The following is a 17,298-nucleotide window of genomic DNA, read 5'->3' as shown; positions in this document are numbered from 1 at the left end:
ATGTATGAAGTATATAGTATCAGTCACAGAGCTCCCTATCCTTCATTAAATAGGCATCGTAAATATGCAGTCGTGATTGTCCTTTTTAGGGTGAGATGTTTGTTTTTGTAGTCAGCCCCTCTAGCAAGTGATAATTGCACAAACACATATGTACTGATGAAGGCATCACCACTTAGATTGTAAACTCTTTGGGGCAGGATTCCCTTTCCTATTGCTTGTGTGAAGAGATTATTGCCAATGTGTGTTATATTATGTCATGTGTATTACTGCTGCAAAGCGCTATGTACCTGGATGGCACTATATAAAGATGTATGCATACATGTGGGATTTCTCTCCTTGGATAAGACATTGATGTAGAGAGAGAGAGAGAGAGAGAGAAGAAAAAATAAATAAAAAAACACACTTTATTTTTGCTTCCTGTTTTAATTATAAAGCCATATTTATCGTTCATCTATAGTACAATGCAGTTTAATAATCATACAAAAGAGCATTTTAATAGCAAAACTTAAAACGGTGTGAAATATTTTCACTGCAGGAGGGCTATTTATCTAGGGATTACAGCAGAACATGAAAGAGTGTTGCTAAAAAAAAGCAATGTACAGTACTGCATTCCACCACAATAAATTGCAATGCAGGACCATCACTCCATTTTCAGCTAAATTTCAAATGTCAAAACTCCCAACCTGAATTCTGTTCTTTATTCAGTTTGAAAACGGAACACAATACTTTAAAGAAACCAATACACATGTATGTCCAAATGGGAGTTTCTCATGTTTATATGAAAGACTTTCATAGGCCAATATTGCAGAAACGGTTTCTTTTGTTTTTGTTTTAAACCACCAAGTAGGATCTTTAGATCAAGATATATAGAAAAATGCTCTTGTGATCCTTTAACTTTATACCTTTTCATTTACAGTTTAGTTATGTATCTCAAGCTTCTAACACCTTGGGTGTATCAGTCTGCAAATCAGATCACAATCAAGTGTTTCAGAACAGTCAGAGTGAAGAATGTGGGCAGGACTGTGGCATTTACAGACAAAATGTGCTTCTCTTGTAATCTGGCAGTCTTGATCTTTGATTTTCACCAATTTTGGCATTTTAAAGCCCAAGGCCATTTGTAGTTCAACACAACCTCTAAAAATAAAAAATTGTTTCATGAAACTGCCTTGTTTATTATTATTAATAATAATATTTTGATATTAACCTTTTCCAAAAGAATTAGAATAAGTATGTATTTATCTATGCAACAGTGGATTTGAATAGAACACTATACTGGTAATATATTTGCCAAATAATCCCTAATCACCAGCAGCAATGTAGGACATTGACCGTGATCACATTGACTTGAATTGGCTTCATAGCTCCTGACTATTGACTGCAGGAAGGAGTTCAGTTATCAGAGGTAATGCCACAAAACATGTTACAACATAAATAAAACATTATTTCTTTCCCGTTGCACTTATAAAATCAGTTTACATTTACATGGTCTACACCTTCAGCATGTCAAGCAGAGCAGTGCTAGATTGATGCATTTTCACCAGCCTACCGTCTGTCAACTGCCTTCTCCGAAGATCAAATCTTCCATCAAGCAAGTGAAGAAATTTTTTTAAATATATATAGTTTCTTGATTCAAAATGTCACTTTTAGGAAAAGGTCACTGGCAGTACAGTCATTTCTTCTTTTTGGTGATTGCCAGCTTTTGTTTTACCTCTTCTTCAGGAAGAGCACCAAGTTTCTTACTCTTTGCTTTCTTAACCTTCTCCTTGATGGCATTCACGTCAATTTTAGTTGAAGTGGTAGCTGCAAAGGACCAGTAATAGTCAGAAATATACATTTTCATATTTAACAAAGTGTTCCCTATAGTTGGAGCTGCGCACCATCTTTATTCATTGAATTAAAAAAGTTTTTCAACACTGGTTCCCATGATGCCTTGGGCATCACTAGAGGGTTCCCTGCAATTCTCCCGTCATTGAAAAAAAGTGCATCAAATACATAAGAATTTACAATGCATTTGATCTCAGACGTGACAGAGTGTCGGGGTTCTGCAGAATTTCACAATGCAATTGTTGAAAACCACAGATTTAATTATATACAAAACAAGGTTAAAAAACTGAAGGCAATTCTTGAGCATTGTTTCGACTCTCTAAACTTCCCACCTCACTCACTGAACTTTTCTTTTTATAGGAGTGATGCATTGTAAGTGCAGAAAATAACAAAATTAAATGTAAGCAAGTGAGCACGAGAAATTCACTTACTTTTCTAATATCTATTATGAGGCCATTTTAAGAAGGCAAATATATTGGTAGTCAATTATAAAGCCATTGGAACAATTTAAAATGGAAGCTTCACCATTTTCAATTTGAGGCATGTTGCTGCATTCTAAAGATCCACTCACAGATCAATACATCATATACCCACAATTTAGCAAAGCCAGACTTGGGTAAATTATAGGTTTTACATGGTCTGATGCAATGATGTTCCATTTGAATATACTACATAAAGCAATACTGGTCTGCAGTACACTGGACTACACAAAAGGTCACTTTGTTCACATTACCTTGCTTTGGCTTGACGACTGGCTTTTCCTTAGGTGGGATAAAGGCTTTGTTCCGCTCTTCTTGTCTCTTGCTCACTGCTTCTGCTTGTTTAGCCTGAATTTAAACAAAAATGTTAGTTGCAGAAAATATCTTCACTAGCAGGTAACACAATTCCGCTTAGACTCATTTATAACAAACAGTTGATGAATCACCTTGATTTCGTCCAGTTTCTTTCGCCTCTTCTGGCTTTCTTTCAAGAAGTATTCACCACTTGCCAATTCTTTGTCAGTCTGTCAAATCAATAAAGAAATGCAATTAAAGTATGTGGACAACTAGAGCTAACAATTCTGACTCCAGAGAAAGGTAAACATTTGAAAGTTTGGTAGTGTGTACACATTTCCACAACAATTAAAGTATGGTAGATATGATGTCACATACTTGGTTTTCCGGCTGTGGTGGTGGGAAAGGTGTATATTCTTTCTTCACATTTTTCTTTTTTGGTTCTTTCCTCTTGCTCACATTCTTGTGCTTGAATTGGGGCAGAAATCGGTCCCAGCTCTTTGTTCGCAGTTCTGGGTCTTTGGACAGCTCTCGTTTTATCATTAAAGCCTGAATATGTGTCCCAATGACAGGAATTTGTTAGTCTTGTGGCTCTCAAACACCTTTAGGTTCTAGTCACCAAAAAGAGGTTAATTTTAGAATGCCTCATCCTATTTTGCTGCACAAACACTACTTAAATCAATTTCTAAAATACAGTCCAAAAAGCTCTGCCTCTATGTTTGATGAATGTGGATATGTTTTAAATTAGACACAATCACACTACTTCCACCAATGGTCTAAAGAAAATATATATATATATTTATAAAAAGAAATAAAAGCGTGTTTTGGTATGTCCGATATCAAAAAGCATTCTGACCTGGTGTTTGTAAAAACAAGGCAATGCCCCAGATATGGTTTTACTTGCCAATACGTCGACGCAGTTGGTGATAAATATTCATAATGGGAGAAGAACATTTCCAATGGGTATTATTTCACAAATGCACACCCTCCACATCAAAACATACAAAATCGAGCCTGGCACCCACCATTTCTGATTCTTTAAGAAATTAAACAAAACATTCAAGCAATGGATGTATGTTTATCTCAACCACAGAACCCGCATATTACTCACCTTAATATTATAAATAGGGTGGATGTTCTTCATTGTGTCCAGAACTACTTTTCTAACCTGCAGCAAAATAATTCAGAAAGCAAAAGAAAATTGCACTTCTCTATGAGCTGCATAAATTAACCAGAACACAAAATGCAACAGTCAATAAACAGACATGAACGGCACTACTTGTAGCCGCCCTCCCTCCCCCACCCTCCCAAAAGATTAATTTTGTGGTAAAAGGAAGAGGATAATAATAATAATCAGATAACCAAAATCCTGCAGTTGCTTTTTAAATTATGCATAATAATATGAACTATGTATTATACAAAACTGGAAGGTCTAACCAACACCATTTTACTCCGTTGCAAAATAAAATCCTAACTTGGATTAAAACAATTGAATTTTACACACCGTGTTATGTTTCCTCATACCATCCCCTTAGCACACTCCTAAGTGTTTATAATGTAACTGGGATTAAAATGTGGGTTAAGTTATCAATGTTATAGATGTCCCTTCCTTGAAACACTAGACATTCATTATGCTGCTAGACCAGTATTCCTCAACCAAATTTTAGAAATAATCAATTACTAAGCACACGTTTACATTATATGTTACTGTGCAATTAGCTGGTTATCCATAAAAGTATACCCTATGCAAGAATAAAATTGTTTGAATAGCCCATTTTTCTTTGCTCACCTCTTTTAACCCATTGAATGGTCCCAAAGCAGATACAGTGTTCCCCTGGACCATGATGTAACAGTTTGTAAGAAGCTCCAGTGCCTGACCACAAAAAAAAATTTCACGTAAGCAAAAACTCAATAGAACGTAAATGTTCAGTTAATGTATCTTTTCAATGTTCATAGTTCCATATGCTATTGTACCTTTAGAGTTGATCCCTTGGGTCCCAGAAGCCTTTGTCGTCTCTTAATAAATCTCTCTCTATTTCGGACCAAGGAGCCTATTTTAATAATGTCGCAAGCCATGTCATCCTGGAGTATTCTCACAGCCTGAGGAACATTAAAAAAGCAGCAAATGAAGCATGGAAAATTACCTCATCTATTTGCATTGTTTATATTTTCACTTGCTGAAAGAATCTTGAAAGCAGAGCAGACATGTGTTGTTGGACCACTTGTCAAAGTCACTCAGTGGGAATAATAAAATCCTACAAACCCTGATATTTTTTCATACATAAGGAATTAAACATAGGCGCAATTGCCTTCCATGAAAAAATAAATAAAACGCAGTGCTAGTGGTTGCAATATGGGGCCTTATTATATGGTCTGTTTTTGAAACTGAGATGTACTTTGTAATGCATGTTAAAAGGATCACTGTTTGCATACAGTTATTCTCTTGCTCTCCAGAAATTCAATGCTGTGGTTTGCGACACCGCAAATGAACAGGATTAATGGCAATTTACATTACTTTGCAGCCGAGCAGAAGCTCTGATATTCCTCCACTCACCTGCTCAAATGGGACGCTTCTGGCTAGCAGCTTGATCAAGTCTCTAGCCCGGATGATAACATATGGATCAAAGGTCTTCTTGGTTGTGGTGACAGTCATGCTGCCTTCAATCAAATCCAACTCTGCATTCACAAACTGCAAGACAAGACTTATTACTGCGAGTGCTAGCAGAGCATATGTTCAGAACGTAAAAGCAGCAACGGTAAGGAGGGGAGAAAGTAACAATTTGCTACGAGAAAAGCCTGAAAAAAAAGTGCTCTAAAATAAATTATGGGTCTTTCAATACAGAGCAAAATCACAAACAAATTGTTTCCCGAACAAATAAAATGGCCTTTATCATCAGAGTTGCAATAGCCACATTGACCTCAAGAAAATGTAATTCTGGCCGACTGCAATACCTTTAATTGGACCAACATAAATTGAATGCCTCTATTTAGTGAAGACTTACTAGATGCATCTGAAAAAGCCCAATATATATTTTGGTGAAATAAAAACTCTTGGATGAAGGCCTCTAGAAAGTGCAATGCTTCTAAAGAAAAAATGCATTTAAACACATTTTTGTTTTACTACATGCTTAAATATTGAACTTTGTAGCCTAGTTTCTGTTAAAATATTGTTGCATATAAAATCTCATCCTGATTTTAAAAGTTGTAAATAAAAACAATGACTCATTGTAATTTTGAAGTGGTACTCTGATTATTATCTCAAAGGATTCTTCTGGGCTTTTAAAAAGTAGCGACATACAATGAGTAAAAGATATTGGAAAAATTAGTTAATAGTGCACACTTATTATTATATATTATAACGCTGCTATTAAAGAATACAAACTCACTGCTTGTCAGCATCTCTGAAGATTGATGATGCATTTTTAGAACACATGGCTGTTGTTGGGTTGTTAAAGAGCACTGAGCAAATTGAGCAGCCATTAATGGCAACTATATAAACTTTCAGTTTTCTCCTGCCACACATTACTGCTTCTCTTACTCACAATCTTGAAGACACACAATCCTGTCAATCTACTGTTTAAAAATAAAATGTGATGCATAGGTTTATGTAACAACCAACAATTGGCACTAAATTCTAGACAACTACATTATCCTATACATCACTGAATAAAGACAAATCTTTTTTTGGGAGTAGGATTTCAAGTATGTTGGTTACCATAGACAAACTGGCACATCTAATGTTCCACTCTAGGATGCAAAAATAAAAGCTCTAAATACTTTGATTTAGAAAGCAAGCTAACCCCCCCCCCCCAAAAAAAATCTTATACAGTATGAACAATTCAAGATGCCTACAGTCTCGTTCAATGCTTTCTGAACAAGTGGCCAGCATTCTTTCAGGTAAGCTTCCCGATACTTGGGGAACAATGTTGCAAAGCTGCTCTCCTCCAGCAGTCCTTTGGGGTTATCTTCCTTGGTGAAGGGCCCTTCTTTCCAGCCATCAGGGACAGAAAGAAGTTCAGATTCTTCCACTGTGAAAAGACAGAAAAACCCCAAAAGTTACATCAGGTTACAGATATCAAACATTGATGTTTAGACTTTGTAAAAACACATGTGAAGAGTCAGGGGAGCATGGAAGGTTTATGAAAAACTGTGTGATGTGTTATTTAATGACACACACACACACACACGTATTAGAAGGGGTGTAAATGACTGCAGTTAAATTATTAGGCTGTCACGAAAAGCTGGTCAAGTTATCAGACCAAATGGCTCAATGGAGCCGGTTAAGCCATCACACAGTATGAAGAAACCCATTCATGGAACTTCTCTCTACAGATGTGACTTATCCATGCTCCTCTAACATATCAGTATAGTGGGATTTTACATTTACAGTAAGGCAAAAATCAGCTGAAAACATTATACATAGGGATCCCTGTGTTTATTTTTTAACAAATCAGTACTTTTTTGTCTTACCAGTGTATTTATTCTATTAAAAAAAAATGTATGTGTTAATAATGAAAAACAACTGACACGAATAGTGGTGTTTATCAGTGCATGTATTTTTATTTTCAAACTACTCATGTGTTGCCTTTGTCTACTTGTGGCTGGGCTGCTAAAAGATGTGGAACTCACATGATGCTTACTTTTCGGTTTTAACTAGAAATGCAAGATGAATTGGTGGCATTTTTTCCAGTAAAAACAGGAATGCCTAATTACACTGCATTTTGTGCAGTTTTCAATAAATGAGAGAAAAGACTTTCTTTAGTGTATTGAAAACAGCGCAGTACGATAGTGTGTGTTGGGTTGTTTCTTACTGTAAATGAAACACTTTTCAATAAAATTCCACACTGACATGTTAGAGGAGCATGGATATATCACCTCAAGAGAGAAAAGTTCACTGAAATATTTTTTTATTCACTATCTGATAGCTTGACCAGCTCCATTCAGATATATGCGAGCTACTGTATACCCGCACACATCAAGAGCTACAGTATATGGGGGTGAGCTGCACGCATGCCATGAGATGCAGCATGCAGGGGGGGGAAAGAGATGCAGCATGCAGGGGGGGGAAAGAGATGCAGCATGCAGGGGGGGGAAAGAGATGCAGCATGCAGGGGGGGGAAAGAGATGCAGCATGCAGGGGGGGGAAAGAGATGCAGCATACAGGGGGGGGAAGAGATGCAGCATACAGGGGGGGGGAAGAGATGCAGCATACAGGGGGGGGGAAGAGATGCAGCATACAGGGGGGGAAAGAGATGCAGCATACAGGGGGGGGAAAGAGATGCAGCATACAGGGGGGGGAAAGAGATGCAGCATACAGGGGGGAAAGAGATGCAGCATACAGGGGGGGAAAGAGATGCAGCATACAGGGGGGGAAAGAGATGCAGCATACAGGGGGGGAAAGAGATGCAGCATACAGGGGGGGGAAAGGGATGCAGCATACAGGGGGGAAAGGGATGCAGCATACAGGGGGGGAAAGGGATGCATCATACAGGGGGGGAAAGAGATGCAGCATACAAGGGGGGAAAGAGATGCAGCATACAGGGGGGGGGGGCAAGAGATGCAGCATACAGGGGGGGGGGCAAGAGATGCAGCATACAGGGGGGGAAAGAGATGCAACATACAGGGGGGAAAGAGATGCAGCATACAGAGGGGGAAAGAGATGCAGCATAAAGGGGGTGAAAGATGCAGCATAAAGGGGGGGAAAGAGATGCAGCATACAGGAGGGGAAAGAGATGCAGCATACAGGGGGGAAAGAGATGCAGCATACAGGGGGGGGAAAGAGATGCAGCATACAGGGGGGAGAAAGAGATGCAGCATACAGGGGGGAGGGGAAGAGATGCACAGCATGAGGTGTGTGATCTCACGTTGTTACATGGATCTGCCCTCTAGGTCCTTATCGCTCTGGTATAGTCCATATTAACACGTATAGTTTGCAAGTGCGGCCCCTCACCTTGCTGGGTCTCGCGCTGAGTTTTCTTGCCCCCGGCTGATCGCGCCGACAATCCATTCGCATTCTGCGTTTCCGTGGAGGTCGCCATGCTGCCTCGAGCCGACACTTCCAGCACGTGACGTAAACATCCCCAGCGCAGCGACAAATCCTGCCCGGCTCGGAAAAGCGAACAGATATTTTAAGGTTCCGATGGAATAAATGTTCCGGCCGCCTCTCTCGCTGAGGTTTGGGTGGGATTTGATCTCTGGACTCTGGTGTACGGCGATGGTGGTGTCGGACATCCATGTGTGTGATACACAGCGTGGCACTGCAGTCCTTCATGAGATAGACTCGTTAGAGTTCATGTAATCCAGTGAAAATAAATACATAGCCCGTGTGTTAAAACTCACTAATATATCCCTGATAAAATGACCAGATAGCTGCATTGTGGGTGAAACAGACAAATGCATTTGTTTCTTTCAGGGTAGATGAAATCAGGGATGCATTTTTTTTGTTCATGTATGTATATCTTTATTTATATTGCTAAATTAATGTACATAGCGCTTCACAGCAGTAATACATGTAACATAATATAAATAACACAATAGTAGGATGAGCTTCAAACATAAAAGTAACATTAGGAAAAGGAGTCCCTGCCCCGAAGAGCTTATAATCTAATTGGCAAGTAGGAAGACCGTACAGAGACAGTAGGAGTGTGTTCTGGTAAGTGAGTCTGCAGGGGGCCAAGGTTTATTTATGAGGTGTATAGTATCAGCCACAGAGCTACCCATATGCTTTGTTAAGGAGGGGTTTTAAGATAGGTCTTAAAGGTGGTTAGAGCGGGTGCTAGCCGGGTATTAAGGGGAAGGGCATTCCATAGGTGTGGGGCAGTCAGTGAGAAGGGTTTAAGGTGGGAGAGGGCTTTAGATGCAAAAGGGGTAGAGAAGACATCCTTGAGCAGAACGCAAGAGTCGGGATGGTGCATATCGAGAAATTAGGGCTGAGAAGAGTGTAAAGCTTTAAAAGTGAGGAGGATAATTTAGTGTGTGATGCGGGATTTGATAGGGAGCCAGGAGAGGAATTGCAGTAGGGGAAACACTGAGACAAATTTAGGAGAGAGTAAAGTGATTCTGGCAGCAGCGTTTAGGATAGTTTGTAGGGGAGAGGTAGGAAGGCCGGACAGCAGGAGGTTACAGTAGTCGAGACAGGAGAGAATGAGGGCCTGTATCAGAGTTTTAGCAGTAGACCAACAAAGTAAAGGGCGTATCTTTGAGGTAGGAAGGCCGGACAGCAGGAGGTTACAGTAGTCGAGACAGGAGAGAATGAGGGCCTGTATCAGAGTTTTAGCAGTAGACCAACAAAGTAAAGGGCGTATCTTTGCAATATTGCAGTGGAAAAAACAGCAGGGTTTAGCTACATTTTGAATGTTAGGGATGAGTCAAAAGTGACCCCTAGGCAGCATGCTTGGGATCCTGGGTGTATGATCATGCTTCCCACTGTAATGTCGAAGAATTTAGCAGGGCCATGTTTGGGAGGAAATATGAGGATCTCCGTTATTGACATGTTTGAGTCGGCGGAGGCCCACCCAGGATTATATAGTGGAGATAAACATTGGTCTGTAAAGCAGGTGTAAGGTCAGGGGTTGAAAAGTAAATTTATGTGTCGTCAGTGTACAGGTGATATTTGAACCTAAGAGATGTGATAAGGTCACGTAGAGAGAGTGTGTAAAGCGAACAGAAGAGACCCCAGGACATAGCCCTGGGGTACCCCCACAGAGAGATCGATAGAGGAGAGGAGGTGTTAGCAAATGAGACACTGAAAGTACGATGGGAGAAGTAAGAGGAAATCCATGATAGTGCTTTTTTACAGATACCAAGAGTATGGAAAATGTGACGGAGAATAGGGTGGTCCACTGTATCAAAAGCTACAGAGAGGCCCAGCAGTATGAGCAGAGTGTAGTGACCTTTGTCTTTGGCAGCATGGAGGTCATTAGTTATTTTAATGAGGGCTGTTTCAGTAGAGTGAGCAGTGTGGAAGCCAGATTGTAGAGGATCTAGGAGAGAATATGAGGTGAGAAAATGAAGCAAGCGAGAGAATACAAGGAGTTTAGAGGCAAAAGGCAGGAGGGAGACAGGATGATAGTTAGAGAGACAGGTAGGGTCAAGCATGCTGTATTTGAGTAAGGTTATAACTGTTGTATGTTTGAAGGAGGAGGAAAGGGTACCAGAGTAGAGGGAGGAGATACAAATATGTGTGAGCGTAGTGTAAGAGGTTTAAGGAGATGGGAGGGAATGGGGTAAAGAGGGCAAGTGGTAGAGGAAGAAGAGGAGATCCGTAGCGATACATCCTCCTCTGTGACAGCGGAAAAATAGTTGAGGGTAGAAGGAGAGTTTGGAAGAGGTGTAGGATGGGAGGAGGATACAGAGGAGATGTCCTGATGCATGGATTTCACCCTTTTCTTGAAATAGTCAGTAAAATCTTGAGGTGAAATGTAGGAAGATAAACAGCTAGTAGACGGGGTCTGAGTAGGGAATCCAAGACAAAGAAGATTCGGCATGGGTTAGACTTGTGTGTGTTGATTAGTAAACAAAAGTAGGTTTGTTTAGCTTGGGAGAGGGCAGATTTGAAACAGGATAGGATAAAGTAGTAGTGAAGGAAGTCTGCGAGAGTGTGAGATTTCCTCTAGAGCATTCAGAGGAATTTAGCCAGGGTCTAGGGTTTGAAGGGCGAGAACATCAGAGAGAAAGAGGGGCATGTAGATCAAGGGAGGAGGATAGGGCAGAGTTGTAGTTCCAGACCAGGTTGTCAGAGTCTATAGCGGGACTGAGAGTGGAAATTAAGGTGGGCAAAGTCAATCAAAAGCTGGTAGGTTAATAGAGCGCCGGTCTCTGCAGAAACGAGGTGGAGAAGGGGAAAAGTGAGAGAGAGAAAATGAGATGAGATGATGGTCAGAGAAAGGAAAGGAGGAAATTGAGAGATCAGAGAGAGAAAAGTTTTTTTGTGAAAACCAGGCATAGGTAGTGGCTGTCCTTGTGGGTGCAGGCTGCAGTCCATTGGTGGAGGCCAAAAGAAGAGGTTAGGGAGAGAAAGCAGGAAGCCCAAGAGAGAGGGGTCATCAATATGGCAGTTTAAGTCCCCAAGGAGAAGAATAGTGGAAGCGGAGGAAAGAAAGAAGGGGAGATAGGATTCAAAGTGAGAGAGAAAGACAGAAGGGGTATGAGTAGATGTAGGTGGGCGAAAGATGACCGCCACATGGAAAAGGAGAGGAGAAAAAAGCTGGACAGTGTTAATTTAAATTTGATTTAGAAAATTGTGACTGAAGCGCTAAAGTGTCTATAACTAATTCGTGATTAAACAATGGTGATAAAATAAATCCTTTACATAAAGGTTAGGCTGCCTGGTACCTACTATCAAGTACAGACAGAAACAGAACATAAAACAAAATAAATCTGGTGCCAAATAAATGTTTAATGTGGTAAGTCCTGTGATTCTCAATGAATCTGCACAGATGCTTTCAGGCCATGTAACGAGAAAAAATAACAAAAAAACAAATCATAGCGTATAACTGCTGGGTGATGTCAGTCTACACTTCAAACAAAACATATAAAGACAAACTCCTAGCAACAGACTAAAATATATTTATTAAAATATAATGAACTATGCCATTAAAAAGGGAATCACAGAGTAACAATGAAGGACAGCTGATCATCTGGAGGTGGTAAAATCAAAACCCTACTTACAAGAAGCAAGGTGATAACAAGCGGTGATGAACCGAAGTTGGTGTCCAAATGACATCGGAGGGATGTTCTACCAGAGATAGCACTCTGTAGCGCCGGTGCAGTCGCCCGAATCTCCCTTCTGTCACTCACGGGAATGTGCCGGTGGGGGAAGCAGTCTCACTGGGGCGCTCATGCCAATACCGTGTGTAGCTAATCCACCTCTCTCTGCTCCTCTCTTCCCGACAGCTAACTCGCGCCAGGGCACGTGTGCCCGTGAAGTTAAAGGAACACGAACTTCGCCACTTGATAACGGTGGCTTACAGTAAACTGTAGCCAACTATGACTAGCTGCTCATACAAGGAACTCTACACGGTCCAAAGGGTGACAAATGACACCCACCCTACGTGTTTCGTAGAAATAATTCTACTTCCTCAGGGGCTGCCCCTGTATAATTTGTCATATTGGGTGATTATCGTTTATTTGTGAAGTGCCAGCATATTCCTCAGCATGGTACAATGGGGTACAGAGTTGTGTATATTACAAAACATAAACAGTTATATTCAGGTGACTGCACAGATACAAAAAGCCCTGCTTGTGGCATCTTCTGCTCTAGAGGGCATGAGGGACAATGTTGAAACAAGAAGGTAAGGTGGCTGCTTATTGTAGGATAAGGTGTGGCTGGGGTTAGAATGTAGCCCAGTCTGACAGATTAAGCCATTAAGGTTTGGGGGAAGGGGGTTGTTACATTGGGTTGAGCTTGGTCCAGCCACACAATTGATCCCAATGGGGTTGGAGGGGGAGGGGAGTTGAATGTAAGAGGTATGCCGATGTATTATATAAATATCTGCATGCATACAGTAACTTTACTTAACCCATTGCAGGAATAACACTAAACATTAATACACTACAGATGACATAGCGTAAATTAAAAAGTATGTTTTATTCATTGCATAAGCCTCTGCTTGCCTTCTATAAAACGTAAGAAAGAATTTCCTACATTTGGCGCACATTGTTAAGCAGGGATGTTTAACCCTCAGACCTATTAAAAGGCGAAATGAAGCAGTTTAATACATCCCATTATAATAATCCGTTTCTTCCTAACTTCTATTGACATTCATTCCCCAAATCACAGGCTGACACACCTTGATGGATTCACACATATTGTAGGGTGCTGTGTGTGAAGAAGTAGGTTGGTGATGGACCATTGCCTTATAAAAATATAGCATTTTCTTTGCGTGATTAGCAGCACGCGTATGAAAAGTGTCTATAATGTTGCAGAATATGGCATATTGCTTTGACAATGCACATTATGTTGATACTCATTGATGCGTTCTAATTGGAAGGAAAGCCAGTTCCGACGGCCACCTTTAATGTGAGAATAACAACACATGCCATTACCACACCTGCAAAAACATGCAAATGTAGGTCCGCTCTCACCTGTTCCCACTTACTTCATATCTCACTGATATTGTCTCAGACTAATGCAAAAAAACTAAAAATGGCCTAGACAAGAATAAAACATACAGTTGTGTGAAAAAAAAAGTACACCTTCTTTGAATTCTATGGTTTTACATATCAGGACATAATAACAATCATCTGTTCCTTAGCAGGTCTTAAAATTAGGTAAATACAATCTCAGATGAACAACAACATATGACATACAGTATTACACCGTGTCATGATTTATTTAACAAAAATAAAGCCAAAATGGAGAAGCCATGTGTGAAAAACTAAGTATACCTTATGATTCAATAGCTTGTAGAACCACCTTTAGCAGCAATAACTTGAAGTAATCGTTTTCTGCATGACTATCAGTCTCGCATCGTTGTGGAGGAATTTTGGCCCACTCTTCTTTACAACATTGCTTCAGTTCATTGAGGCTTGTGGACATTTGATTATACACAGCTCCTTAAGATCCAGCCACAGCATTTCAATTGGCTTGAGGTCTGGACTTTGACTGGGCCATTGCAACACATTGATTCTTTTCTATTTCAGCCATTGTGTTGTAGATTTGCTGGTGTTCTTGGGATCATTGTCCTGTTGCATGACCCAATTTCTGCCAAGATTTAGCTGTCGGACAGATGGCCTCACATTTGGCTCTAGAATACTTTGGTATACAGAGGAGTTCATGGTCGACTCAATGACTGCAAGGTTCCAGGTTCTGTGGCTGCAAAACAAGCCCAAATCATCACCCCTCCACCACCATGCTTGACAGTTGGTATGAGGTGCTTGTGCTGATATGCTGTGTTTGGTTTTCGCCAAATGTGGCGCTGTGCATTATGGCCAAACATCTCCACTTTGGTCTCGTCTGTCCAAAGGACATTGTTCCAGAAGTCTTGTGGTTCAGATGCAACTTTGCAAACCTAAGCCGTGCTGCCATGTTCTTTTTAGAGAGAAGAGGCTTTCTCCTGGCAACCCTTCCAAACAAACCATACTTGTTCAGTCTTTTTCCAATTTTACTGTCATGAACTTTAACATTTAACATGCTAGCTGAGACATGTAGAGTCTGAGATGTAACTCTTTGTTTTTTTTGCAATTTCTCTGAGCATTGCACGTTCTGACCTTGGGGTGAATTTGCTGGGACGTCCACTCCTGGGAAGATTGGCAACTGTCTTGAATGTTTTCCACTTTTGAATAATCTTTCTCACTGTAGAATGATGGACTTTAAATTGTTTGGAAATGGCCTTGTAACCCTTCCCAGATTGATGGGCAGCAACAATTGCTTCTCTAAGATCATTGCTGATGTCTTTCCTCCTTGGCATTGTGTTAACACACACCTGAATGCTCCAGACCAGCAAACTGCTAAAACTTCGGCTTGTATAGAGGTGGTCACACTTGCTGATGATCAATTAATCAAGGGCATTTGATTAGCAGCATCTGTCTTCTACTTACAGTAGCATCTTAATTCCTATGGAAGCAGTAAGGGTGTACTTAGTTTTTCACACAAAGCTTCTCCATTTTGGCTTTATTTTTGTTAAATAAATCATGACACAGTGTAATATGTCATGTGTTGTTGTCATCTGAGGTTGTATTTACCTAATTTTAAGACCTGCTAAGGACCAGATGATTTGTTATTATGTCCTGATATGTAAAACCATAGAATTCAAAGAGGGTGTACTTTCTTTTTCACAAAACTGTAGATCAGGCTGTCGCAGTATACTACAGCAAGATTTGCCGCAAAATATGAACTTTGCTCCGCTATTTAGGGGGTGATATATAGAAGCCTAAGAAACACAGTTTAATTTAAAGCTATTTGAGTCAATTTGGCTCCTCTTCTACCTTATGACTTCCATTGCTTTCATTATGCACTGACATTACCACAAGATGGAGCCACAGAGTTGTGTTTTCTTCACAACTGTTTAAATGCATGTTTTTTCCACAGTCATAAGTATGTGGGAGTTATTATATATTAAAGTCTCCCAGCGGCAAAACTATGTTCAAAAATTACACCAAATTTATCAAAGAAGAACATCCTGATTTTTACCACCTCAATAAATCTGGCAAATTAATTTTGCTCTAGTTTAGCCCTAGTTTTGGAGTTGAGAGACTTTGATACAGAACTCCCTATATCACATAGAGGAAACAGTCTTCTTGTAAGTGTAGCGCACTTTCCCCCTACCCAATGAGAGATGTGTAACTATGGTGTGTGTATGTTGCGGTGCAATACCTGTGGCTCACAGGAGGCCTGAGCCTCTGCTGCTGGGAGCCTGGGGTGTATCCTGAAACGATGCTCGGTAGCGCCTCCACCCGTGCGGGATTATATGGTGTAGAATGACCCCATCACAGGACACCATAAGAATACACACTTGGTAAAGCAGAACAGTTTACTATAAGCAACTAATATAGTTACAGCCTACCCACCAGGCCTCGCACGGCCATACCTCACAATACTCCATCCCCTCTCAATGGAGTTACTGTCCCCCCCAAAGTACCTAGGAGTCCTTGGGCATCCAACCAACCCGGTGTCCACAAGGTCAATACCCCCACCCAATGTGTGGTACAGCGCTGCCCACTAATGTGTGAAGGTGAGTTGGTGCACTTAGTTGGGTACCTACCAGGTGTGTCCACACCTGGGCTCGCAGATGCTGTAGTTGATGATGGGATCCACGGATCCATTGCCATAACCCACGAAGCTGCGCCTCTACGTTGGGTGGTGACCCGCCTGGACAGTGTCACCATGAAGAGTGTCCTTGCTGGAGATGGTGGTCTGGTCCCACACCACTGGATGCTAGGATGCAGCGTTTCCTGGCTGTGTCCCTCACTATTACGATACAGGGGCAGAGTCCCTATCTATGGGCCTGTCCCTGTAGAAACCACAAGCTGAGGGGAGTTGTGGCCTAGCTGGGGCCTAATGGGAGGTATATGGCCTAGTGCAGGTGCCACAGACACCTGCACACACAACCTACTCCTTCCTTGTCCCAGCTTCGAATCGCGTACTTCCTAACGCGCGCAATGTATCAATCCGGCAAGCAGGGAGATCCTCTAGTAGCCCTATTGGCTACCTTGGGTCAGCTGGTACCCTCTCTAAGGCTACACTTATAGTGACGGTGACACGACGGTCAGGTGACAGTCGCTGGAAAATCAAATAGAAATGACTTCCAGCGATTGAGACCAATCCGTTGCTCCGTCACGTCACACTTACTATAAGCGCACGTGACAGCGGCAATGCATTTGTTTTGCCGCGATGTCGCTGTCGAAGTTGCCGGCACTATAAGCGCAGCCTAAGGCTCATGAGACATGTAGTCCCTGCTGTAAGCCTTTCCTAGGGGCCGCCGCTTCGCGCGCTTGCACTGTGCATGCGTGACTTTCCCCAAGATGGCGGCGCACTTTACTGGGAGCTGCCAGTCGCCGCCGCAACAGCCCGCAGCTTTCTGCACTACAGCGGGGGGAAGGGGACCCAGGGGGAAACCTAGCTAGATAACTATAGCAGGGTCCCCCTGGTGCCCCGTGGCCCCTTACCTCCTGACAGTGGTGGCAGGGACAGGTGCGGGCAGCACTGCGGGGGAGTATGAAGTGGCGATCGGCTCGCCGGCGGCTCCCTCTGCAGGGCGCT

General features: G+C 41.5%; 1 protein-coding gene across 1 annotated transcript; it reads right to left on the bottom strand.

Annotated features, from left to right (window-relative positions):
- Positions 1-403: 403 nt before the first annotated feature.
- On the bottom strand, positions 404-8,695 carry KRR1 (KRR1 small subunit processome component). The gene is made up of 10 exons (XM_075600219.1): positions 8,548-8,695; positions 6,450-6,625; positions 5,152-5,286; positions 4,572-4,697; positions 4,387-4,470; positions 3,709-3,765; positions 2,976-3,146; positions 2,750-2,827; positions 2,558-2,651; positions 404-1,800 (listed from the first exon to the last, which is right to left on the bottom strand). The coding sequence occupies exons 1-10, from the start codon at positions 8,633-8,635 to the stop codon at positions 1,670-1,672; spliced, it is 1,140 nt and encodes a 379-aa protein (XP_075456334.1). The 5' UTR covers positions 8,636-8,695; the 3' UTR covers positions 404-1,669.
- Between the last annotated feature and the right edge of the window lie 8,603 nt (positions 8,696-17,298).

This window comes from Ascaphus truei, chromosome 5 (assembly GCF_040206685.1).
Source record: "Ascaphus truei isolate aAscTru1 chromosome 5, aAscTru1.hap1, whole genome shotgun sequence".
In the NCBI taxonomy this organism is placed as follows: Eukaryota; Metazoa; Chordata; class Amphibia; order Anura; family Ascaphidae; genus Ascaphus; species Ascaphus truei.
Note: the sequence above shows the minus strand (reverse complement) of the source record. Positions and strands in the feature narration are given on the sequence as shown.

Bases quoted from the DNA above. Each gene is read 5' to 3' on its own strand.
- KRR1 (XM_075600219.1), bottom strand. From the start codon at position 8,635: ATGGCGACCTCCACGGAAACGCAGAATGCGAATGGATTGTCGGCGCGA. The intron at 3,766-4,386 runs GTGAGCAAAGAA...ATTTTGCTGCAG, and splicing joins CATTCAATGGGTTAAAAGAG to GTTAGAAAAGTAGTTCTGGA. The intron at 3,147-3,708 runs GTGAGTAATATG...ACACATATTCAG, and splicing joins ACCCTATTTATAATATTAAG to GCTTTAATGATAAAACGAGA.